Raw genomic sequence first — 26,305 nt, 5'->3', positions numbered from 1 at the left:
TATCAAAAGATAATATTTTATATTTAATTAATTTATATTGGGAAATCTCATTTGCCAATTTTGCTTACATGTCATTTGAATTATTTAATTCTAAAAGAAATCAATAATCTCGTCTTTAACTGGCTACCTCTAAAATTTATTATCCTAAATGGCGCGCTGAAAAAATTAAATAAAAACTCGGGAAAAAACTCCCCTTTATATATATATATTAGATTACAATTATTTAAGTACTTATTTTGCATTTGAATGTGGTCCAAATACATGTAGATAAGGGGTATTCTTAGTTTTTTATAAAAAAGAATAGAACAACAATATCAAAGCCTTAATCCCAATAAAAGGTCGGCTACATGCCTATACAAATCAAAATTACTCTCAACAACAAATATCGGCTACATCTCTAAATGAGTCAAAATTTTATCGCTTATAGACAACTAGATTAAACCCCGTGCAATGCATGATTGTTAAATAATTCTAATGATAATAAATTTTACTAAAAATAATGGATATAAATATTATAAATAGACATAGTAGTAAAAAGTATGAAATATTGTGATAGAAATTAATTAAACATATAATAGTTATAATGGGCAATTTGAAATTTAAGGACATTTATTTTAGATTTTATACAAACTAAGAGTCATAATTTAATTACAATAAGTTTTTTTTAGTAAGTGGTTTTGGAGGGAAAACATTGTATAATATTTTGCCAAGTGTTCTCTAAGTTTCGCCTTTAGGATAATGCAATTGATATTTGATTATTTTTCAAAAAGGTTTTGTAATTTACGTAAATATTAAAGATACAAGTATACACTTAAAATGAGTAGAAAAAAAAAGAATACAAAAACAACTAGCACTGTTTGTTTCTTTTACTAGTATTTGATTTTATATGTATTTAATTTTGGTAGGGGAAAAAGTAGCACACTTGGATCCTCCTGTACAAGAAGATAAGGAAAGCAGAGAAAAGAGATGAGGGCGTGTGGGGAGTGAGTATGCCACGCTTTCAACTCCTACCACAATTACTTGTATTTTCTCCCTTTATCTTCACTCCCTCATTTCTTTTCTTGCATTGACTAAAACCAACAAAATTAAAAAAAAAAAAAATCATGGCAATGACATTACAGTTGCAGCAACAAGCAACTTCTACCAAGTCATGGACTATACCTTCTGCACTGGTGCCTCCTGCAGGCACCAGCATCGGCCTCAGACGCGCTGCTGATCGCTTTGCGTTACGATCATCTTTCTCGTCTTCCTCCCTCCGTCTCCCCGGGGTTAGTGTTACTGCTGCCCCTAAGTTCTCTATGCGTGTTGCTTCCAAACAGGCCTATATCTGCCGCGATTGTGGGTATGAGTTACTCTTTCTGTTTGACTATGCTGTTCTCCTTTTTTTGTCTTCCTGCATCTTTTTACTGACTTTATTGGATGAATTGATTGGTATACAGGTACATTTACAATGATCCTCGGAAACCTTTCGAGAAATTGCCTGACAATTACTACTGTCCTGGTAAGTCAGTACACACCACTTTTCATTCCACTGCATTCTCACTGATTACTGCATCAGAATTATACAATTTTATCAGTTGAAAAGATGAATTAGTGCAGTAAATTGTATGGATTAAACTGGTCATTCTGTCAGAGACTACATAATTGCGAAACAAAGACAGATACACAAGTGGAAATCTAACTGATGTATTAGTATATTACATAGCAATATGTAAAAATCCCAAAGATCGTAGTTTTAACTTAGATTGTAAACTTGTGCAGTGTGTGGAGCTCCAAAGCGCAGATTCAGGGCATATGATCCCCCTGTAACCAAAAATGTAAATGACAAAGATGTTCGAAAAGCAAGAAAAGAACAGATTAAAAAAGATGAAGCTATTGGGTAAGTTCAATACAATTTGATTCTGTGATGCTTCTCAACTTTAAGTCTATTACAGTATAAAATTTTTGATGTTTTTCCTTCTATTTTGTAGAAAAGCATTGCCTATTGCCATTGTTGTTGGAATCGCAATACTCGGTGGAATATACTTCTACCTGAACAGCACCTATTAAGTTCTTGAATTGAAGTTTTGTACCCCAACATAGTTTTTTTTCTCATCACCCTGTACTTTGTGAGTTGTGAGGGTAGTGATCTCTTTTAACATCGATACTGCTACTCTTAATTCTTTCTGTATAATTGTACTAGTGAGAAATATTGAAGTACAAACCTGATGAAATCATATTGATATCATATTCTATATCATCTCACTGTCCTCATTCCTGTTTCTCAGTTTTCTGGTAATTTGACGAATTTGTTTAACTGAGATGGAGAATGCTGACAGCTTAGATGTTTTACCACATACTAGTAGTTTCCTATGTACTTAGCCTAACACTCATCCAGTTTCTTTGATCACGCTGGTCAAATACTCAAACTTATGATAAGGTAGAAGCTCGAGCTTCTTCAATGGCGGACAATTACAGAGAAGGTAGAGAGAGAAAGAGAGAAATCAGAGAAATTAAGAGAGAGAAGTGGTTGGGAAATTATTTCATTCAATTAATGAAATAAAAGTTGTTACATGCAACAAAAATAAGAGGTAAATGCCAGCTGGAACGCACTAGCAAAACAAGCAACAAAATTTAACTAATTCTTAAGCAAAACTCCAATTTCACCATATCATAGCTTCCCCCGTTCAAAAAGACTTGTCCTCAAGTCTCAGAACCCATGAACTTCAAGTCTGAGAACCCATGAACTCAGGAAATCGATGCTCAAAGGAATCAGCAGTCTCCCAGGTAGCCTCAAAATTAGGGAAACCAACCCATTTAACCTAAGTACTGCACAACTGCCTGATTCTGAGACTTAACAATTCTTCTGTCAAGTATAGCCTCAGGTTGAATTGTCTCATAAGCAACATTCTGGCCTTGAAAAGCAACAGGAATATGAGCCACCATAGGAAGAGTACCCCTGAAAATCTTCAGCTGAGAAACATGAAAGACATCATGAATTTGAGCATCAGCTGGAAGCTTAAGTTTGTAAGCTACTTTCCCTACAACTGCAGCCACCTGAAATGGACCATAGTACTGATGAGAGAGCTTATGATTGACTCTCCTCTGAACTGAATTCTGTCTGTAAGCTTGCAACTTGAGCCACACCCAATCTCCAACCAGAAAATCTCTCTCAGATCTATGTTTATCAGCCTGTTCTTTCATTCTCTTTTGAGCAAGAAGTAAATGACTTTTCAGTTCTTGAATCATGAACTCCCTTCTCTGCATACTTCTATCAACTTCAGCATTCTTACTTTCCCCAGGTAAGTAAGGCGGCAGATGCAAAGGAGGAGGTTGGTTATAAACTACCTCATAGGGTGTCAGCTGTAATGCAGAGCGGAAATGTGTGTTATACCACCACTCAGCAAGGGGTAGCCATTTACACCACTCCTTAGGATTATCCCCAGTCATACATCTCAGATAACCCTCTAGACATCTATTCACTACCTCTGTCTGACCATCTGTTTGAGGATGATAAGCAGTTGACAAGAGAAGTTCTGTGCCCTGTAAAGTGAACAACCCCTTCCAGAATTGACTAATGAAAACAGAATCCCTGTCACTTACAATTGACCTTGGCCACCCATGAAGCTTAAAAACATTATCCAGATAACATTGTGCCACTTGGATAGCAGTAAAAGGATGTGCTAATGCCATGAAATGAGCATACTTACTGAATCTATCAACAACCACAAAGATAACCTCAAAACCAGCAGACTTAGGCAAACCAGTTATGAAATCCATTGAAATGTCAAGCCAAACTTCCTCAGGAATAGGTAATGGCTGTAAATGACCAGGATATGCTGAAGTATTATACTTGGCAGCTTGACAAACCACACAATGTCTCACAAAGTGACTAACATCTCTGGTCAACCCTTTCCAATAGAACAATTGACCCTTTCCAATAGAACAATTGCTTGACTCTTTTAAGAGTCAATTCCCTGCCTCCACTCTCTGGGGAAGCATGATGCCAATTCAGAATCTTATTCCTTAATTGGACATCAGGACCAACCACAATCTTACCTTTCCTGGTAAGGAGTTTACCATTCCAAAGAAAGTCAGGAATAACCACCTGGTTCTGCAATTGCTGAATAATTGCAGCATAATTTGCATCAAGGTGATAACTATCAGTAATCAGTGATTCCAAATTAGAATCAACAACTGAAAATGCCATAACAAGAATTTCAGCCCCTTGAATCCTTGACAAGGCATCAGCAGCCACATTTTCCTTACCACTCTTATATTGTATCTCGTAGTCAAACCCCATCAATTTAGACAGCCAAAACTGCTGAAAAGGAGTAGATATCTTTTGTTGCAGTAACCATTTTAAACTCTTTTGATCAGTTTTGATCACAAAGTGACCACCAACCAAATATTGTTCCCACTTCTGCACAGCAAACACAATAGCCAATAGTTCTTTATCATACACAGATAATTTCTGCCATTTTGGTCCCAAAGATCTACTAATATAAGCCAAGGGATGACCCTGCTGCATAAGAACAACACCAATTCCAGTTTTCGAGGCATCAGTCTCCAAAAAAAACTGTTTGCTGAAGTCTGGAATAGCCAACACAGGAGCAGTAACCAAAGCTTGTTTTAAAGACTCAAAGGCTGTCTAAGCTTGATCATTCCAGTGAAATCCATTCTTTTTGAGCTGCCAGTTAATGGCTTGCATAAGACTGCATACCCTCTGATGAACTTCCTATAATAGCCAGTAAGACCCAGGAAGCTTCCCAACTCCTTGACAGTAGGTGGAACAGGCCAACTACTCACTGATGCCACCTTTTTAGGATCAGTCTCCACCCCATTCTCAGTGATAAAATGACCCAAATACTCAACTCTATGGGTAGCAAATATGCATTTGCTTTCCTTAGCAAACATAGAATTATCTTTCATCAATTCAAAAACCTCATACAAATGGCACCAATGCTCTTGCACAGACTTGCTAAAAACCAATATGTCATCAAAAAAAACTAAAACACATTTTCTGAGGAGAGGTCTAAACACATGATTCATCCACCCTTGGAAAGATGCTGGGGCATTGGTGAGACCAAAAGGCATCACCAAAAACTCATAGTGTCCAGTGTGAGTCTTGAAAGCCGTCTTGAAAACATCAGACTCACTCACTCTCATTTGATGATAGCCTGCTCTCAAATCCAACTTGCTAAACATAGTAGCACCAGCCAATTCATCAATCAACTCATCAATGACGGGTATGGGAAATTTATTTTTCACTGTCCTGTTATTCAGCTCTCTGTAGTCAACACATAACCTCCATGTGCCATCTTTCTTTCCAACTAGAACAACTGGAGAGGCAAAGGGGCTAGAACTAGGCTGTATTATTCCCCTATCCAGCATTTCTTGAATGAGTTGTTCTATAATGTCTCTTTGTTTCAAGGGATACCTATAGGGCCTAATATTCACAGGTGTACTACCAGGCATGAGAGGAATAGAGTGATCAAAAACACCTCTAACTGGAGGTAACTCAGTAGGCTCTGCAAAAACCTGAGCATATTTCTGTTTGAGTTCAGAAAGTTCAACACAATCCTCAACTACAGCAGAATACAGTTGAATTTCTTCTTCCTTGGCAGAAGAAGACTCAGAAACATGCAACAAACATAGTTGCATAGCTGAATTCTTAAACTTAACTCCAGGCTTCCCTTCAATCACAGCAAGTTTCTTAGAAGGCAACCCTTTCAACTCCACATGGGAATCTCTAAAGTCAAACTTCATTCTTAACTTCCGAAAATCCCAATTAATAGGCCCAAGCAATCTAAGCCATTGAATTCCTAAGACCATGTCACAGCTTCCAAGAGGAATAAGAAGAACATCAGCATCAAATTGGTGACCTTGCATAGTCCAAGAAAAACCCTTACACATGTGAGTACAAGGGATATGATTCCCATCAGCTACTGAGATTGACTGAAATGGAATTGGATCCAGCTTACAACCTAACTTGGAAGCCATATTCACATCAACAAAGTTGTGTGTACTTCCTGAATCAATCAAGATATGCAAATCCTTCCCTTCAACTGAACCTTTGATTCTCATAGTTTGAAATGATTGAGAACCAGCTAAAGCATGGACAGAGATCTGAGGATCAGAATCACTGTCACTTGAGTCCAAGACATCTTCAGTTTCTTCATCAGACAAGGTACACCCAGGGATTTCAACTGTAAAGAGTTGTGGCTCCTTAAAAGCACACTTATGTTCTCTGCTATAAGGCTGGTCACAGTAATAGCATAAGCCTTTAGCAATCTTCTCTTGCCTAACATCAGCTGGAATGTGTTTAAATGGTTTTAAAGGTGGTTTGTGTTTAGAAAAAGAAGAAGTGTTTGGGGTAGACAAAGGTGTAGGAAGGAGAGGTGGTTTAGAATTGGCTAATGGCACATAAGACTGCACATTCCTATTACTAGCAGCAGGATAACGATTTTGCCTAAAAACCTGAGCTGAGGAATTCAAGTTTTCTTCCTGCAGTCTAGCAAAATCAACAGCAGAAGCTATTGTTGAAGGTTTAAAAGCTCGAACAAAAGGTTTAACAGCAGGTTTGAGTCCTCCAATAAAGCTATCCAGATAATCAGGCAAAACATGATTATTCATCGGCAAAACATGATTATTCATCAACAAAACAGACCTAAGATTCTCAAATTCATCAATATAATCCTCAATTGAACCAGTCTGCTGCAACTTATTAAAGTGCTCAACAACATCGAAAGCAGAATTATCCCTAAATCGAGCATACAGATCAACAACAAAATCATTCCAATCAACTAAAACAGATCTCCTAACAGACAGATAATTCATCATCCAACTCTCAGCCTTATCAACCATATTCAAGGAAGCTAAATCAACTTTATGTTCATCGGCAATTTTGCATAAACTAAAGTATTTGCAACATTTCTTTACCCAAATTCGAGGATTATTGCCATTGAACTTAGGAAACTCCAATTTAGGGTTCATACCTAAGGTCCTGGTAGGATTGGACCTGTTAAAGCCATCATTCGAACTAGAGGAAGGAGTAGAAGGTGAAGAAGGTTCAGAAACTGTAGGCGAAACCTTCTCAGTATGAATTGCTTGCATCAGCTTCATCATCTCCTCAAATTTTTGCTCGATTTTAGAGTTCTGATCTTCCAAACGCTACTCCAAGGTTTTGAGCTGAGCTTCCATGGCAGCCACTCTTCGTGTGACAGGCGGAGGCGCCAGAATCTCCTACTGCAATAAACAGCAAGAGTCGCTCTGATACCAATGATAAGGTAGAAGCTCGAGCTTCTTCAATGGCGGACAATTACAGAGAAGGTAGAGAGAGAGAGAGAAATCAGAGAAATTAAGAGAGAGAAGTGGTTGGGAAATTATTTCATTCAATTAATGAAATAAAAGTTGTTACATGCAACAAAAATAAGAGGTAAATGCCAGCTGGAACGCACTAGCAAAACAAGCAACAGAATTTAACTAATTCTTAAGCAAAACTCCAATTTCACCATATCAACTTACCAGCAACATCAACTATTATGATAGCCCTTGCATCCAGCAGTCACGCCAGTCAGTCAGTCGGTCTTCTACAAAGATACATGTCAAACTATGCTCTAAATAGTTTGTCATAATTCTCAACCTTCTGACTTTCCTGAAAATATATTCTAGTCAGTCCTGGCCCTCAATAGCTGACAAGGTCATGCAAATAAAACTCCATCAGGCTTCTTTGGATTAAAGTCATTGAGTTGACAGTCAAATTGTTTACATTTGCCAAGCAGATTTTATTAAGACATAATATATAGCCTATTCAACCAAAAACATTCTGAGAAATATAATCTGCAGAAGAAGTCACAATTAACTGCCATGTTAGGTCCTCAATTAACTTGGATCATACGCCTCAATGAACAGCTGCAACTAGTTATCTTGAATATCTAAAGTTGCCAACGGACACTAAATCAAGCCCCTCCACCATAGCTAACAGTCATAATGCACCCAAGGGGAAAAAAAAAATTATATCAGCCAACAATCAACATTGAAAAAACACACTTTTTTTCTCTGCCACAAAGGGGAGAGAGATAAGAAAGATTTGGAGAGGGAGGGGGGGGGGGGGGGGGGGAATACTTATGGTCTTAGCCTTGGAATCAACTCTCGTGTGCGCCACAGATAGGCTGGAGAGGAAATATGCAAAAACTGATACACAAACCTTTGGTATGTACCACCAAATCAAGAAGAGCAAGCCATGCTCAAGGTATCTTCCCATGGAACATTTCCCCATTCGACATAACTTATAGTTGACGGCAAGTGAGCTATAAGAAATTTTATTATTTAAGAATTAAGGCTCAAGAACGAGGACTTCGAGTGGCTGCATTAGATCCACCATCCATGTATAATACACGAGAAATTTGCTCATAATAGCATTTATTTCCTCGCTATCTTGTAAATGTCAAAAAGATTTACATAATGCATGTACAACTAGCTTGTAATCACTCCTGTAGAACAAATGAACCCTCTATCCTTTTGTCTAAGGATAAAGGGGATAACAAATTCGCCGGTGAGTACATGTCCTTGAAACTCGACGTTGATGCAGGCTTAAATTCATAAGGTCCTTCTTTGACTCCCCATACCTGTAGCATATATAACATTCAGTTCTACAGTTAACCATTCAATAGTCAACCACAAAATAACCAACACAAAAATGCAATCTTTGAATCAAATATTAACACCACAACTATAACTTACTTGATTCCCATCTTCATCATATCCTCTATCCCACATGTGTATTTCATTGTTTTTCAAGACCGATAGCTCTGATTTACAGTATGAGGCATTGTTCTGTACACAAAGAAAATTTGGTCAAATATGAACAAAAAGAGAAGCTTTCCCTACAGCAAAACACATCAAGGAAAGGAAAATACACACCCAAGTATTAGGAAATCCCTCTGATGGTGTTTTCCCTTCATATAAGCAGCGTTTTCCACGTTCACACCGTTTGAGATGAATAGTAGTCAAATGTTCTGCAACATCCTGCAAAATGGCGACTGGAATGAGCAGCCATGCCATGAAAGTGTATGATAGAATATCTGGATATGTAGGTTGCTTAATGGGATACAGATATGCTAGCTTTACCTAACCACCAAGGATTCTGTGGTTCAATGCCTGAAGGCCTATCCTATTAATTACAAAGAATTGAGGAGTAGCCAAGTTTGTTAGGGCTTTGGACCATCCCTCCACCACTTGACATCATTCATAGCCAAACAGCTAACAAAGGATGTCGTGCCCATACTTTATCTAGCTAAGAAGGAAAATTAATTACTTTATTAACTATAATTATCAAATGGAAACATTTACCAAGGATCTCACAAGTCAAATTTGATAATTTATTTAAATCTTTTGCCATCCTTCAACTACCAATAGTCTAGAAAACAAAAGTACATGAGATTGGGTCTACAATGCCTAGTTCCATTTCTACTAAGTGTGACAGGTTCCATAAGTATCTCATTTATGGCAATCAAGGTTCATCGCCAGTTGACTGTTTAGCTAGCTAATGACACAATTGGAAGGAAAAGCGAGGTAAAAGTTTGGGCAAAGGGAAAATCAGGTAGATCAATCCAGAAAACCGGACCCAAAACCGTAAATACCAAACCAACATATGGGTCATCATTAAAAAAAAAAAAAAAAAAACCGAGATTTCAGATTGGATATGGTTAATAATTTTTCTGTAATTCGGATACCTAAACCAACCACATGAATTTAATAGTTAAAAAATTGCCGGAAATAAATTTGAGCTCATTGGTCAGGTTACCACTTACCAATCATTGATTTGCCTTGATTTGGTTTTCGATATTCCCTGTCTGCACTTTTGTCTATTAGTGTTGGAAATTACATTTTGAATTACAGCTGTCTCACTTGTGAACTTTTTACCTTGGGAAAGGCAGTTCATAATTTTTGCTTAAATGAATATCAATCTTACTGGTCCTCTTAAGACAAAACATGACGCAGTAACTTAGGACCATACCAATATGTTTTTATAAGCTGATGGAAGGTTGGCAAAGCAAACTAGAATAACTTACTACCCGAACAAACCAAACTGATTTTCCGATTATCTGGTTAACCAAAATTACGAATACGATTTAGGATAGGAAAATGTGCTGCCTATATTTACTACTTACAACAAACAGTTGACCAAATCCAGTTTTGCACACCCATGATGGAGCATGTGGAATGTCTAGCACTAAAAAAACCAATATAGATCCCTCCAATCAATCCCAACAAGTGCATGTAATTCAATCAGTCATAAAAAATAAGATGTTCCTACTGAAGAAAACCCATTTCCCATCACCATATATGTAAGCATTATAACAATGATAAATGTGCATAGCAAGTACTTATGTCATTTAACAAAAAATCACAGGTGAGTAGATGACCCTCCAGCACCATTAGAAGGAGAGATTTGATTTTTGAAGTAAAAAATAGCAGAATTAGTTCTGGCATGATGAATACATTATTTAACAGGAGAAATATCCCATAAGATTGACAGCAGTGATGGACATATTTGATATTTCTTCCAGCAACTTATACTCACAGCTTAACCATGTACAAAAACCTGGTATAGTCCATTTTCTACTCCAGAGAAAAACTATCACGGCAAGACCTAAGAGGTACTACAACATAAGTATATAATTATAAATATCTCTTCATTGTGTTACACGTATCAGAATGTTCTTGGAAGAACAAAGCTAGAAATGAATTTTTATGAAACTAGCCTTATTCTAGCAAATTAATGTTAAGAGTTCAGTTCAAAGCATGTTTAAACATAAAGTATGCTAAAGCAAACTCACCCGAATAACTTCTTCAGGAAGTGGACGTTGATCCTTTGACCGATCACAGAAGTTCTTATACTCCTCCATGTCTCTAATGGCATATGTACTCAACTGCCATTGTAAGTAAGAAGCCTTTATCAGAACTAAACTAGCCAGTGCACAAACTTGATAGTAATATAAGAAACTAAGTCTTCTAATGGAGAAAAAGAATGTGGCTGTCAAATATTTCTTGCTACTTCAAAGAGGCAAACAAAAAAAAAAAAAAAAAAAAAAAAAAAAAAAAAAAAAAAAGGGAAAAAAAAATGTACCCATCTGAGGAAGATCAGAGATAAAGGTGGCCTTATAAAAGCTAATAGCTCAAAAATGAAGAGCAATGTAAAACATAAGGCTCACCTCAACATCACATTTCATCTCCTTGGGACAAGGTTTCACCATATAAAATCTCTGCAATGCAATAGCAGCAATATTAGCAACCAAAAGGAAAATAATTTCCTACAGAATTTAATCCTGAGTATATTTAGAAACAACATTGTTTACAAGAGTAAGTGACACTATATATCGATGAAAATTAAATCACATTTGGATTTCTGCCAACGTCTTAAATTTCTAAATTTGTTTTCGGGGTAAGGCAGGTGAGGACTCCTGCTTCTTAAAATCATATATACTGAGGAAAGTGTGAACAGACTCCAATCCAAGATAAATAAAAAATTATATATAACCAGAGAAAGAGTATGCAAAAGAGCAAAAGAAGATAGAAGGCTAAGAAAATACCACATGACAAACACACTCAAGTGTTCAGTCTGTTCACACTGAAGCCCTATTACAAAAAGTAAAATATAAAGTATAATGAAACAAAAATTTCCAATTTCTAATACTCCCTCTATCCTTCAGTTACGGTAGATATGCAATTTTAAAAAATATTGAAAAAATGGTGATCGGGTGTAAATTTAGTAAGAGAGAGAATGGAAAAAAAAAAAAGATGAGTGGATGTTGGAAAAAGTGAATAAAGTAAAAGGGGTATATACCTAAAATAGAATAACGCAAAGTGAGTAGGGAAAAAAAAAGAAAAAAAGAACCGGCTACTGGAAAATGAGTAGAACAATAAAAGAACGCAGGGAGTATTTGGGTTCAAAATGAATGAAAAATATCCATACCAGAACAGCATGCCAAGTAATTTGTGAAAAAAACTCAAGGTTGAAATAACAGTTCAAGCAAGTAACAAAGAAGAAATGAGGAATAGTTATGATTAGGCATGGCAAATGATCTCCTCCATGTAGGCATGTAAAAGGGAGGCATACCTGGCGAAAGGGTTTCTGAGGAGTTCTCCAGAATGCCTGGTAACAGAAAATCATACTAGTTAACAAAAGATTTCCATGGATTAAAAAGCCAAACAATACACTGTATCTTAACTACCTGCTCGAAGTACAGAACTTTTGAGCCATCCACCATATCTGCAGCTGGACAGGCAATCATTCTGCAAAACATTATCCTCCAGATTACTTAATCGGCATATGAAATGTTCTAGACAAATGACTCTTCTTAAACGCCCTCAAACACTCAGACGAGGTAAGCAAAGTTTAAACAATTCTACTACAGTGATTTGAACAACAAAGGCCGTGCTTTAAATATAGAAAAGCATTTGGACATATACATTGTAACATCTAATTGGTGAAGCTGGTGGTCGCGGTTTTTAGGACTTGGTGGCAGAGAGAAGGACATAATTTTTCTTCAAAGGACATGAAACCTATCATTCCCATTTTGAAGTGATTTATTATCCTTTCTTCCTATTGCACTCACATGACAGTATTGTATAATCTTTTTCCACAATAATTAATATCCCCTAACCGAGTCCACTCCTTCCATGACTAAAATGGAAACAAGAAACCTCAATAATAATTCCATGATCAATCAAAAACATACTCTGTCCCGATAGTTGTCACATCGCTAATTCAAATTATACCACCATCAAGACTACTAATTCTATACAAAGGGAGTATGTAAACTGATCATGGCACTAATAATGTGACAACTAAATCTAAATACCTCAATCCAAACCCCCAAAAGATAATTACCAACTCGAATAAATTCTACAAAGACCCAAAAGTCTAATTAACAACCACCAAAGTTCTAATAATCAAGCCGAAAAAACAACAAAAAAGACCTCGAATTCTCAACATTTCCTACAACCTTTGATGAAAGAAAACATAGAAACATAACATACCTCAAATTGAAAAAATGATCAGGGTCTCTCGCAGCTTGCTCCCTTGAATTCTACACAAACCCAACAAACAAATACCCACAAATTCGACTTCAACAATAAAAAATTTCCAAAATCAAATTATAAAAAATCAAAAAAAAAAAAAAAAGGAGAGAGAAAAAACCTTTTCGCCGGAGAGAGAATGGGAGACGAAACGAGCATGGTCACGGCGGGTGGTGGATTTAGTAAGACGGCGAACGAACAGCGCACCGCCAACCACAATTAGAGTTTTAATCACCCAACCACTAGCTTTGCTCCACCCTCCATTTGTTGGTTCTGTATCTCCTTCACCCATTTCTCTGCTGTAATTATTCTATGATTCTGGCATAATTCTGGGATTATTGGCAGAATTTCAAGCTTTATTTTTCTGGGTTTTCTGGGAACTTCAATTCAAGATGATTATGCACAAAGATTGTTACTTGAATTGGTAAACTAGAAGGAATTTGAGAGTGGAAATGAGGGTTGAGTGTGAATTTGGAGGATATTCAGTGGTTCAAATTTTCATACATATCGACGGGAAAAATGACTAACTGTATGACAAAAGTGGTGGATGGTGGATATCGACGCCTATAATCATCACACTGTGATTTCACCTAAATTATTGATTTTAATCCACTAAAATGTTAAGAGGGAAAAACAATTATGGAGCGTATTATTTGGATCCTTTTTACTAGTAATCCGTACTTCGTATGAGTTTGTAGAAATAGTTGTTTGGTATCCTTCGTGTTAGAGTCAGCGTGCCTTGCACTTGGTTTAGCTCAATTTATGCCTGACCATACGAACTACTCATATCATCTTGAAATTTCTAAACGTCCGTATAGTGTATAGGAACTAAGCCTATGTGTTCACTAAGTTGGAATGTTTGTGACTTTTTGTGAATAAAACTTTACTTATTTCATAGAGTTAATTCACTATTTCTCTCAGAATTCGAATCATTACCAATATAATAAGATTTGATTTTGTAAGACATCATTGAAATTTACACAGATATTGAGCAGCTACCTTACTACTGAAGAGCTGCAACTATGAACTAAGCTAGTGGTAATTCAAGCAACCCAAAAAACGACCAAGAATACAGCCAGTATGAATAGATGGGGCAGCGCGTACATAGGGATGGGCAGCATGCTAGCACTCAATTCTTATGGCTAAAGATGAGCATATTCACAACTCCATCCAAACATTGCAGTGGCACACAAGTCAATGAAAACACCGTGTGTTTTTGGAAAGAACAAAAAGTTCATCTCTGTTACCCTAGATGATGCAACTTCTGAGAGCCACTATAACAGGAGAGCAAAACTGAAATGGATTTAAAACAGAACATGGCTGGGACCAAAATTATTTAAATGATTAGATTTTCTTTTCATTTACTTATTTATTTATTTGAAGAGAAACTTTTACATACAAGCGTGAAACTAAGTTTCATATAACTGGAATATCAGTATATCCCCAGCATAGCAACTACATAGATATGTAAAATACATAACAAATATATTACCATGTTCATCTACCAGGTAAATAAACATATGAAGTTCATCCTTATTTTCCTGTGTGGTGAAATATTCAACGCATTTTAACAATTTCATCGATTAGAACTACTGATTTCCGGAGACAGGAGTGTCTTTGCCTCTCTTAATGTCATCCCATCCTCTAACCCATGGCTTCCCTGGTGCTGCTCGCGTCTCAGGAGCAGCATGGCTGTTTAGATTGCTAGAAACCTTCTCGCGAATAGCAGTAAATACCTACAAATATAAATTGTTTTTAATCAAATTCCAATTTTATTTTACAAAGTATGGAAGATATCAATGATTTCTTCTCAGTCAGAATCTCACAGGATTCACACTGACTGACTCAGGTGGTTGTTCTTGCCCACTCAGCCAGTTCCACAAATCTGGGTTTTCCTGTAGACATGAACATAAAAAATGAGTTCATCCACATACAAGCACAGTATAGTCCAGTATCCAGTTTTTCCCACCAAGTTGAAAAGCATTCAGAATTCTTGATTCCAATTTTACCATAGAAGCATAATTGAAATACATAGGAATGTCTCTTAGCCAAACAACAATTGATAATAGCTTCTTAGATAACAAGATACAAGCATATTCACAAAGGGGGTCAAATTCTGAATATAAAGGGACTTTAAAGATTCCTTCAGTGGTTCAAAGTACGTTATCAAATTAGAAAATAAAATTTAAAAAAAAACATTTTGATCACAAAATGAAAGGTATAGGACTTTTTTGTACAAAAATGAATTAGTTCATAAATGTTGAATCAGATGAGACCTCTGGTCATGACTCATGAGTACTAAAAGTGTAAATTTTATGCGTAGCAGTTTTTTTTCCCTATTTTTGTTATGGGAAGCAATACAATGTAAAAACTCTATATATCAGGCAGTCTATCCTACGACACCCTCATATGTCCTGCACCAACACCAAAAAAATTCAAAAGAAGAGTATCATCCCATTTCACTATTCCCAACTAAAATCCACTTTTCAGAAGGAACCTGAGAGGACACTATAATCATCTACACATACCTCTAAATCTCACTCCATAAGCTACCTTAAAGAGCTTAAACAGTTGTTGACGATCATCTAGTGAAACCTCTAACACAAGTCCATTCATAATAAGACATTTGCATCTCTAATTTCCCTTGAAAAATCCTCATAATTCTCTCCTGTCATATATAGTAGACCCCTGAAACAATAAATACTCAAAGTAGGCTTGACATATGTATCCATTTAATAAATTATCATATTGATTACACTAAGGCCATATTTGCTTGATTATAACTGCACTGTCTTCCAAGCTCAAGACAACATCAGAGTCTCCAACCAAAAGTCAAAGGCCATAGAATTTGTCACGTTCCCAATTTCAGCCAATAAATTTCATACAAACAATTTACCACAATCCAATAGAATTAAAACCATACACAAAGATCCTCTTTTCTAATCTTGACTGAAAGAGGTAAAGGGTACATACTGCTTCACACCTAAAAAAGAGCAGACTACTATAGGTAGTAGTAGGTAGCAGATAGTAAAGATGGAGTTCATACACAACCCCCCAAGCAAGTAGCTAAAAAACTTACATCAGTACTTAAAGCATTTACACTTCCTAATAAGTCGTTTCCTATATTTTAAAACTCGCAAACTTCCCCACTAAATCTTGCTGAACAATCCAAGCAACATTGTGCAATCCCTCCTCTCCCCTTTTAACAGCTCATCTAGCCAAGCATTTGACATGGAACTGTGTAACCTAAATCACTACCCCCTGTTCCCTACGATCTCAAATTAATAAGGGCCACAAAGGTGAATTCTCAAACACTCGCATGTATAGTTGAATACTGCCAGCTACCTCTATCAGTACAAGAATAGAGTACATGTATACTACCAGCTTTCTCTATCAGTACAAGGATAGAGTACATGTATACTGCCAGCTTTATCTATCCATGTGATGTGTGCATGTCTCTTCCACAAGGCTATACTTCATAAGGAAACAGAATAAAATTCAATCCCAATGGCTCCTCTCCTCCCAAGGACACTCAATTGAGGTGCAAATTGGTGAAATCAATGTATGGGCTTAAACAAGCTCCCAGATAATGGTTTGCTTAACTTTCAACAACTCTAAACTCTCTTATCATTTGGTTCTAAACAATCAAAGGCTGGATAGTTTGTTCACTAAGACAAGCAACACCTCTATACTCTTTCTCTACAATGTTGGTATATGTGGATGATCTTCTAATTACTGGCAACAATCATCAAGATATTAACATATAATTATGTCTTCCCATTTTCATTGAAGGACTTATGTCCTCTTTAATCAAGAAGTTTTTCCCAAAGAAAGTATGTCACTGATTTCTTGAAAGAACAAGGACTGCTGGATGTTAAACTCTGAAATTGCTTGTAGATTCTCATTTGAAATTCTCACCAAACAAAGGAAGTCCTTGACTAATCCATTCATCTATCAACAATTCCTTGGAAAAGTGGTACAGCTCACTGTTACTAGGTCTGAGATAGCCTTCACGATGCAACTTCTAAGCTGAACTACATCTCAATCCTCAACACACATGTTAGATATCTTGCTAGAACTACAAGGTCTACAACTCAAGGCATTTTATTTGCTTCATCTTCTGGATTGAGGTATAAACATGTTGAGATAGATTGCCATTATGTGAGAGATATGGTAAAGGCAGGCAGTCTTCTTACTCAACATGTTTTGTCTTAGGATCAGTTAGCTAATATCCTCACTAAAATCTGCAGTAAAACAGCATAATGATATTCTGCTTAAGCTGGGTGTCATTTCTCAATCCCACACTCGGCTTAAAAAAGGGTTATAAGGGTTACAAAGGTCATTTCTCAAGCACTTGAATATATACTGCTAGCTTTCTGTATATGTACAAGAGCAGCACATATGCAAAGACATTGTAGTGGATTCTGTACGCTATTATTTTGGTTTCAGCATAATAACGAGGTTGTTTGTTATGAGCACATTTACATTGTGCATGGCTCATTTTGTTGGTAATGAGAAATGATCAGAAATTCCCTTGGTAACATACTATTGATAAAAACATTCTTTCCTTTTCTCTCTAAATCCTCTTGCATCACTAATCATCTTATTCATTACACAAATTAAGATAGGTGCATTGTGTACTATTAGCCTAATTCAAGAAAACTAGACAGCAAATGAAATTATGTTCCTCTACCTAGTCCATATTTCCATGTACCACAATGTACTGAATTCCAGGTATTACAATTACAGATAATAGCTGGCTACATGTGTATTCCAATATCAACAAGTGTGGAAACCAAAGTTCCTAACACATATAAACTTTTGTATATCGAATTTAATGGACAGCAAGCTCATAAAAGCAAGGTGAATAATAACATGTCTGTTAAACAAAGTCTATGGTTACATTTTACAAATTGTGCAGAAAAAGGACCAGCATATAAATTAAGAATACCAGCATAAACATATTTCTGTCATCCTTGCTTGCAGAAAGTAAGCATGTTAACACATTGGGCATATCAATTCAATTTTGTGCCATATTTTAACTTCATAGCAAAATTGGACAATAGAACATAAAGCGTAAAATAGGGCAGAAAAATGAAAACCAGGTCAAGAACTTCAATGAGAGATTTAATTCTATTTTCATCCATTGAATGGATATTATCTTCAACCCATTTTCCTAAGACCAAATCCAGTTCCAAGAACCCACGTTGCTTGCTTCGATACAGCAACCTACACCATCAAATTTTACATAAGGTACAGATTTATCAACAATTATATTTTCCCAATTTTGTGCAAAGCAAATGATGCGCAAAAGATAACTAAATTAACCTGTTCATCGTACGCCTTCTACTCTCCACATCAGAAAGATCAATCTCACTCGAATAAAATCGATATGTCACAGGAACCAACTGTGAATTCCTGAACATTTTATACCAAAACAAATAGAAACCATTTACCAATCGATTATATATCAACAAACTGAAACACGAAAATCAAAGAAAATTGAGGAAATAATTACACAATTCTGCAAGGTGCAACAGTAGGTGAAGCAAATGAATTGCAATTCGTAGAAGCAACTTTCAAATTGAAGATCCTATTGAGAGTTGTCGCCGCTCTTCGAAGCATCGCCATCTGATACCATTTCAGCTAGTATTATTAAACAAATTCGACCACGAAACTTGAATTCATAACAACCTTGCAGTTCAAATTGAAAGCAAAATTCCAATTACTCCTCTCATCACATTTGCAAAGCAATCAATTGCAAAAACATAAACACAAATTAAAACTTAGGGTTTAAACTTGGGTAGAATTGGAATCATGAATCCACCCAAAAATACATATTAATAATGAATAATAACATAAAGTTAAAATGTCTAATTAATCTAATAATCATAAATTAAGAATCTCATACTATCAAAATTGAATTCCTCAGCTCTAATCACGCAATATAGCTACATTAAAATTCATTGAAATCTACGTGATTTCTTTAAATGCAATATAATATTGAAAGCTACAAAATCAAGGTGAAATTTCTCAAAAATATAAAATGAAGTAATAAAGTGCATGAATTCTGCAAAAAAATTACCAGCAAATATCAGAAAAATATAATACAAAAGAAGGAGAGAAAAAATTCAAAAGCTGACCTCAATTCAAAAGCTAGAAATCTAGAATACATGCGACCGTTTAGAACCCGGTGCAGAAAATGATATATTTAAATTGATTTAAAGAAGAGGGGGATAACGACGAACACGTCTCCCTTCTGTTAACCAGACAACTGAAATAAAAATACTATCTCCGTTTCTTATTACGTGCAACAAAGGGGTTATTATTTGTGAGAGATAAAATATTTTTTTGTTGTACATAATAGGAAACGGAGGTAGTACTACTAGTTACCATATGATTAGGGTGCTTAACACACGCATCATAGCTAATAAGCTAGTTACCATATGTCAACAAGTTTTTTTTGGTTTGCCCTTATGGCACAACCTTATTTGTTGTTAATATTAATAAAGCAAAATATAATCTAATAACATATCATATCACTAATAAATAAAGCCGGATCTCACAGCTAGGTCACGAGACAGCGACACGCTGACATTTGACAATTTAGTTTTTGTCAAGTATCGCTCTACGTAGAAGACAAATAGGTATTGTGACACATATGATGCTAAGTAACTAATTTTGGATAGATTTTGTAAGATAAAAAATATTATATAAAGTATTATTATGGATATCACAAACTTTCATATGTGGTTGACCCTTTATTTTTTGAAAGAATAATCAGGGTTACTTGGTCAAAGGTTACTCGATTAGTCAAGGGTTACTCACTTGGTCATTGGTTATTCGGTCAACCGGGAGGTTACATACCTGGTCAGGGGTTATTCGTGTATTAGATAGCCACACGGTGTGACCTATTACACACAAAAGTCGTTGTATCGATATACTTTTAATATTTCATATGTATATATTAATCATAACTTTTAATAAATATCATATAACTCGTTATAACTCATTTCTATTTTCATTGTAAAATCCATTTAAAAAGTTCTTTAAATAAGATTCATTTATAATATATTTAATTTATTTTAAAAAAATATTAAAGAATCAGCAAAAATAAGTTTTAGGGCTTGTTCTGTTCAGCTTAATTTCAATTCAATTCAGTTCCTAATTTCCTTATTTTATAAAAAATTCATTTCAGCTTTAGTTTAGTTCAATTCAGTTGTTTTCACTAAATCAGAACAGGCCCTTAATCGATAAAAATAATTTGATTTTAACCCGAACTTGTGTAACCCGTACATTTGCGGGTCAAAGCCGACCCGTTGTTGTAGTTTTATTTATTTTATTTATTTTTTTTTTGAAATTTTAGGTCTTTTATTCTAAAATTTTAATGTCAAATAATGTCATGCTCATATTTAAAATATTATTTTCATTTTCACATAAAATATATATTCAAATTCAAATAGTGTCATGCACTCATGCTCATATGTAAAAATTTTAATTTTAATTTTTCCAAAAAAAAAATGTTCAAATTTAAAAGTGTCAAGCTCATATTTGTAAATCTAATGTTCATTTTCAACAAATATAGTTTTTAATCAATGTAAGTAATTGTTAACGAAAAAAAAAGATAAAATTATATCATTTAAATTTATTATAAATATTTTTATGGACATATATAAAATATACTCGTACGAAGTGTTAATTAAAGTATTAATAATTTGACTTTTACTACCACTAAAAAACACCACTTTGATTTTTGCTAATGTCTAAAATTTTATTTTATTTTATTTTTCTATCACCAAAAATACAAAAATAAATAAATAAATAAATAAATATTGCTACCAAATAATGGTTTCCGTTAGGCTTTCATTAGTGGTTAGCCATTAAATTTTTTTTCCTCGATTTACGTAACGAAAATGTTCCATTATATTTAGTATTAATTAAAAATGTATTTAAGCATAAATCTAATATTTTCTCCATTTCTTTTTAGTTAGTTGACATGCTTTTTTAGTCACGTTTGTCAATGCAAATTCAACCACTAATATCTTATTTCCCTATACCAAAAGTCATTTTAAAAAGTACTCATGCCCATCCGATTATCCAAGTATAGGACAACCAATCTTAACAATAAACTTTTGGGAAGTATGAAATTTAATCAAAGAGAATATGAGAGTATATTATTGAGTTTTGTTTGAAGATTCTATTTTAATTTGGGGAGGGGAGGGAGATAGGAAATTTGGAATATCTAGAGATGCATAAAGAGCTAATTAAGGTGTTGAATCATAGTCACTCAACCCCTTCTTATAATTTCCCTTTTTAGTTATGCAGATGTAAAAGTTGGTGTTTTATGATCTCTATTCTATTTGCATTCTTCGTAACAAATCAAATTAATTGTACAACAATATATGATTGAATACACTAGCGGAGCCAGCGTGGGACAAGGGGGGACAACTTGCGCCCCCCCCCCCCCCCACTTCCTAAAAAAAATTGGTTTATATACAATATTTTGTGCATTATGTGATAAACCATAGTAGTTGGCGCAGCGGTCAGATTGTAGTTTCTTTTTTTTAACAAAAATTAATCTTTATAATTGTTAAAAAATAACTAAGCTAAAACTTGATATTAAAAGGATGTATCTTAATTGATTTGAATACTCCCTTTACTTATTATTCAAATAATGCAGGATCATGTGCTTTCTTTTTCCGACAACTACTCATTCGTCTTCTACATACAATTTTGCAAATTTCAAATAGGCTTTTAAAACTTGATACTTTCCTTCCCCTCACTTTATTCTTTCTCGATTTACATATTTCACAAATATTTGAATGCTTAATTAGCTTTAGAATTTATTTTTTCATGAAACAAATCACTATTTTTCTCTATCCTTCACTCTCTCCCTCTTTCCTTATCTAATTATTTAGCAAAATTTACAAAGTTAATCTTTACTTACCGCCCCTTCTTCTAAGTCCCCCTGCTCACACTTTTGCATCTTCCTTTACATTTTAATACTAACTTATATGGTTTTAAAAAAATTAGAATTATTTCAAAAAGTACTATTTACCTTATTCTTGATTACATGCTAAAGATTGTCATCTAAAAAATTCTTCATCTCTTTTTCTTTCCTCAAAGCCCCTCACGTAGTTTTTCTTTCATTCTTCATTTCACATTCCTAATTTCTCTCCATTTCCCTCCTCCATAGCCTCGAATTCTCTTCCACAATTAAATACTAAGAATGGTCTCTTGAAATGCCTTTTCTATTCCTTCCTTTATTTCTTTAAAACATCTCTTTATCTTTTTCATTTTATCATCCCCTTGGCCATGTCTCCATGATCCCTCTTTTTATAATGACTTTGAAAATTATAGGTCGTACTTGTTCCCCTCTGACATATTCCTTCCTTTGTTGTCCCAAACTTTGTCTTTCATTCTCCTTCTTTATTTCCTTATCCTTCTTGTCCCCATTCCATCCTCTAAAAAGCTTTAAAAATTATAAGTTGCACTTGCTTCTTACACCCCATGGCCCCACCCCCTTTTTCTCTTTCCCGTCGGCCCCTTTATCTCACCCTACTTCTTTCTATCTTACTCTTTCTTCTGGCCTCTCCCGTCTCTCTCTCTCTTGAGCCTTCTCCTTCTTTATCACTATATCACATATTCTTTCTCTCTCTCCCTCAATCCCCCACTCTCTTTATCGCTCTATTTTTTTCTTTTCCTACCCTTCTTTTTCTCTTGACCCTTTTTCTTTTTTCTCACTCTCTCTATCTCATCCTCTTTCCTTCCTAGCCCCCATACATGAAAGCCATTACCAGTCATAGTCTTATCGAATCACGGTTGCTAAATACAACCTTTATCTACTTAACGGACCCATTTAAAAACCCATATATACCCTCCCCTCTCATTCTTTCACTTTTTCTCTTCTTCCGCCTAAAATCCCAAAATCATCAAATCAAATTCATTCAATACCCAAATTCAATTTGAGATTTTTGCCATAATTCCTCAGACGTTAATTTTCGCTTGTGTCACCTGGCTAATTATTCGTTGTTGTTGTAAAAATAATCTTCAAAATCTCCCTTATTTTTGTTGCTCCATTTTTTCATTTAGTTTTAGGGTTTAATTTCGCTTTTTTTTTCACGTTCGACTATGATAATTTGGGGTTTTTATATACTCTTTATACAATTCGTTGGTTTTTGATCTGTTGGGATCGAATTTACATCAAATTGATCGAAAAAATCGAATTGGGATGATATTTAGTTATAAAGAAGGGTAGTATTAGATAACTTAGGTAATACGGTTTCACCTATTTTATGTAACTGGTATGAATTAGATTTGATTATTTTGCATGGGTGAGCTAAAATAGAGGAATTTATTTCATATAGCTGAGATATAATGACTGTAGCCTTTTTGTATAACTTGGTAGTGATATAATTATTCCCAATTTCTTGTACTCGTAGTAGCTATGAAACAAGGGTTACTAGTTCATATGGGTTATATGAAATTGATATAACACATGCATAAATATGTGATTGATGGTGGAGATCTTGGAGTATTTTGATGTTGTCTAGAACGAGCAGACCTCACCTTTTAAAAATTGATTATTTTGACTATAATATATGTAGGACTTTAGATATTATAAGCGGAATTACACGGATCACATTCATAAGCATCTAATAACCATGAACATTGCATAACACATAAAGAACAAGTAATTATACCTTTGAAGCGTGATTCCACGTGCGATCGAGCAAGAACAATGGGAGATAAAGAACCTCAAGCGTGATTCCTCTACTTGGTCCATGGGCACAGATTAAACCTCCACTAATGCTAGTTAGTCGTGATTGAACCTTTCAATCAACCTTCTACGAAGAGGAGAGGAGACAAATGAGCCACGAACCACCACCGCCACCGTGCGCTGGTGTCCGTACCATACGGACAAAGGGGGGGAAGAGAGAAGCGTGTGAGAGAGAGGGGAAGGAGTTTAGTTGCTTGCTTCACCATCTACTGTATGGGTGAATTATGACTTATTTCAACCCTAGGCATGGCCTCTATTTATATATCACATATATAATTAGAGTCCATGTGAAGCCCAAACTCCTAGGCCACTTCTAACTACACTAGCCCTACTCCTTGCATGGTTTATCATATCCTCATGAGGCCCAATTATGGGCCCCTAATTTGTTTAACCTAATACTAGGGGTGTTCAAAAAAACCCGACCCGAATGTCCCGGCCCACTGTCCCGCTGTCCCGGCAACTACCCGATGGGATTTTTTTTAAAAAATCATGTTTTTGCGGGTCGGGTTCCCGACCCGGGAAAACTGCCTTCAATCCGGGTCGGGATATGGGGCAGATTTTTTAAGAAACGGGTACCCGCATACCCGAATTAAAAATTAAAAAAAAAAAAAAAAAAAAAAATTTACCCTCTCACTCTCTCAGACAGTCAGACACTCAGACCCACCCCCAACCTAATTTCGTGACATTAGGTTTTCCCCACTCACCGCCGCTCCCTCTTTCCTCTCTTTCTCTCTCTCATCCTGCGGTTCTCAACTCTTTCTTCTTGCCTTCTTCGTTCTTCCCCCTCACGAAACTGCCTTCTTCTTGTTTCCCCTCACTCTCTCTCAGCGATCCGAGTTCCAGTCCAGGTAATTTCAGTCCAGCGAGTTTCAGCGAGTTTCAGCGAGTTCAAGGCTTCAGTCCAGGTAATTTCTATTCTCATGTTAATTTCGTGCTAATTGATAGTGTATTATGGTGTTTAATTTCTATTCTCATGTTAATTTCGTGCTAATTGATAGTGTATTATAGTGTATTTCGTGCTAATTGATAGTGTTTTATGGTGTTTATTCTATTCTCATGTTAATTTCGTGCTAATTGATAGTGTATTATACTGTATTTCGTGCTAATTGATAGTGTATTATGGTGTTTAATTAGATGACAAATTCATACATGCATGCTCGAATTTGTTCTTATCTTTATTTTTCATTTTTATTTTATGCTGATTTGCTCGAATAATGGTGCATTATTTTGAATTATTTCATGTGTGACCTGAATTTTAGTTTCAAGATATTATGTAGATTATCAATTCGGTATTTAGGCATTGACAGAATAAGTGATTAGTGTACATTGTAGTCTTGTACAATGTAATTTTCAGCTTTAAAATGAATGGACTGATTTATGTATGTTTGTTTTTTTACCAGAAAATGTCAGATTCAAATGACATGATGGTGACAAATTCAAATGAAACAGTTGGGAACCAAAGATCTGATGATAGTGATGAGGCAGAAATTTTGGAGAAGGCTCCGAAAACATGGCATAAGAAGAAGAGAGCGGGGAAAAAACCAAAAGCCGAAAACAATGGAGGTAAGAAGAAAAAAACCTCTGATGCTTGGGATCACTTTTGCGTGCTTGCAAATGATGTAGATCATGCTAAATGTGTTTATTGTGGAACAGTAATTGGTTGTAAAAGTTTAAATGGAACTAATGGCATGAAGAGACACACTGAAAGGTGTAAAAAAGCTCCATTTTACAAAGATAAAACTCAAACAATCTTAGATTTTGAGTCTAGGACACAGATTAATACCGATGGGACTGTTCAAACTGTTAGTGTTCCTAAATTGTGGAGATATAATTATGATGAGATTAGAAAAGCACTTGCTAAGATGTTGATTGTAGATGAGCTGCCTTTTGCATTCGTTGAACGTGAAGGTTTTCGTCAGTTTTGTAAAGTTGCTTGTCCTGAATTTGTTACTCCCTCGCGTGCTACAATTACAAGGGAGTGTTATGGTCTTTTTATTGAGAAAAGGAAGGAGTTAATGAACGTTTTCAATAATTTGTCATCTAGAGTATGTCTTACTACAGATACATGGACATCGGGTCAAAATTTGTCATATATGTGTCTTACTGCTCATTTCATTGATGATAATTGGAAATTGCATAAGAGGATCATTAACTTTTGTCCTGTTGCTGGTCATTCTGGGGAGCTTATTGGTAAATCTGTTGAAAAATGTTTGTTAGAATGGAATGTAAAGAGGGTTTTAACTGTAACAGTTGACAATGCTAGCTCAAATGATTTGGCTATAAAATACTTGAAAAAAATCTTTAATCTTTGGGATGGGTGTGTGTTGAATTCTGAGTTTTTGCATATGAGATGTGCCGCACATATTTTGAATTTGGTTGTCAAAGATGGCTTGAAAGATGTGAATGTGTCTGTTTTAAAAGTTAGAGCTGCTGTGAAATATGTGAGGTCTTCTCCTTCTA

The 26,305-nt window shown here is 35.4% G+C and overlaps 3 protein-coding genes across 3 annotated transcripts; 1 reads left to right on the top strand and 2 right to left on the bottom strand.

Moving 5' to 3' along the window:
- Positions 1 to 1,103: 1,103 nt before the first annotated feature.
- On the top strand, positions 1,104 to 2,266 carry LOC145568581 (uncharacterized). The gene is made up of 4 exons (XM_081628013.1): positions 1,104 to 1,342; positions 1,440 to 1,501; positions 1,762 to 1,879; positions 1,971 to 2,266. The coding sequence occupies exons 1-4, from the start codon at positions 1,104 to 1,106 to the stop codon at positions 2,047 to 2,049; spliced, it is 498 nt and encodes a 165-aa protein (XP_081484139.1). The 3' UTR covers positions 2,050 to 2,266.
- A 6,026-nt stretch (positions 2,267 to 8,292) lies between these two features.
- LOC145568580 (chromophore lyase CRL, chloroplastic-like) lies at positions 8,293 to 13,638 on the bottom strand. The gene is made up of 9 exons (XM_081628012.1): positions 13,187 to 13,638; positions 13,027 to 13,076; positions 12,219 to 12,279; positions 12,104 to 12,139; positions 11,199 to 11,249; positions 10,824 to 10,916; positions 8,905 to 9,009; positions 8,725 to 8,817; positions 8,293 to 8,609 (listed from the first exon to the last, which is right to left on the bottom strand). The coding sequence occupies exons 1-9, from the start codon at positions 13,355 to 13,357 to the stop codon at positions 8,469 to 8,471; spliced, it is 801 nt and encodes a 266-aa protein (XP_081484138.1). The 5' UTR covers positions 13,358 to 13,638; the 3' UTR covers positions 8,293 to 8,468.
- Positions 13,639 to 14,397: 759 nt separating this feature from the next.
- On the bottom strand, positions 14,398 to 19,237 carry LOC145567396 (succinate dehydrogenase assembly factor 2, mitochondrial-like). The gene is made up of 6 exons (XM_081626660.1): positions 19,209 to 19,237; positions 18,584 to 18,696; positions 18,394 to 18,483; positions 18,168 to 18,294; positions 14,892 to 14,960; positions 14,398 to 14,801 (listed from the first exon to the last, which is right to left on the bottom strand). Exons 2-6 carry the CDS (start codon positions 18,694 to 18,696, stop codon positions 14,655 to 14,657), a joined length of 546 nt encoding a protein of 181 aa, XP_081482786.1. The 5' UTR covers positions 19,209 to 19,237; the 3' UTR covers positions 14,398 to 14,654.
- Positions 19,238 to 26,305: the final 7,068 nt, after the last annotated feature.

Source organism: Chenopodium album, chromosome 11 (genome assembly GCF_948465745.1).
Source record: "Chenopodium album chromosome 11, dcCheAlbu1.1, whole genome shotgun sequence".
Taxonomy (NCBI): Eukaryota; Viridiplantae; Streptophyta; class Magnoliopsida; order Caryophyllales; family Amaranthaceae; genus Chenopodium; species Chenopodium album.
This window is presented reverse-complemented; position numbering and strand designations above follow the sequence as displayed.

Coding starts and splice junctions, on each gene's coding strand:
- LOC145568581 (XM_081628013.1), top strand. CDS start 1,104: ATGGCAATGACATTACAGTTGCAGCAACAAGCAACTTCTACCAAGTCA. Junction 1,343..1,439: donor TATATCTGCCGCGATTGTGG/GTATGAGTTACT, acceptor ATTGGTATACAG/GTACATTTACAATGATCCTC. Junction 1,880..1,970: donor AAAAAAGATGAAGCTATTGG/GTAAGTTCAATA, acceptor TCTATTTTGTAG/AAAAGCATTGCCTATTGCCA.
- LOC145568580 (XM_081628012.1), bottom strand. CDS start 13,357: ATGGGTGAAGGAGATACAGAACCAACAAATGGAGGGTGGAGCAAAGCT. Junction 12,140..12,218: donor AAGTTCTGTACTTCGAGCAG/GTAGTTAAGATA, acceptor TTCTGTTACCAG/GCATTCTGGAGAACTCCTCA. Junction 11,250..12,103: donor CTCAGAAACCCTTTCGCCAG/GTATGCCTCCCT, acceptor ATTGCATTGCAG/AGATTTTATATGGTGAAACC.
- LOC145567396 (XM_081626660.1), bottom strand. CDS start 18,696: ATGGCGATGCTTCGAAGAGCGGCGACAACTCTCAATAGGATCTTCAAT. Junction 18,295..18,393: donor AGAAGGCGTACGATGAACAG/GTTAATTTAGTT, acceptor TTGATGGTGTAG/GTTGCTGTATCGAAGCAAGC. Junction 14,802..14,891: donor AGTCAGTCAGTGTGAATCCT/GTGAGATTCTGA, acceptor TTATATTTGTAG/GTATTTACTGCTATTCGCGA.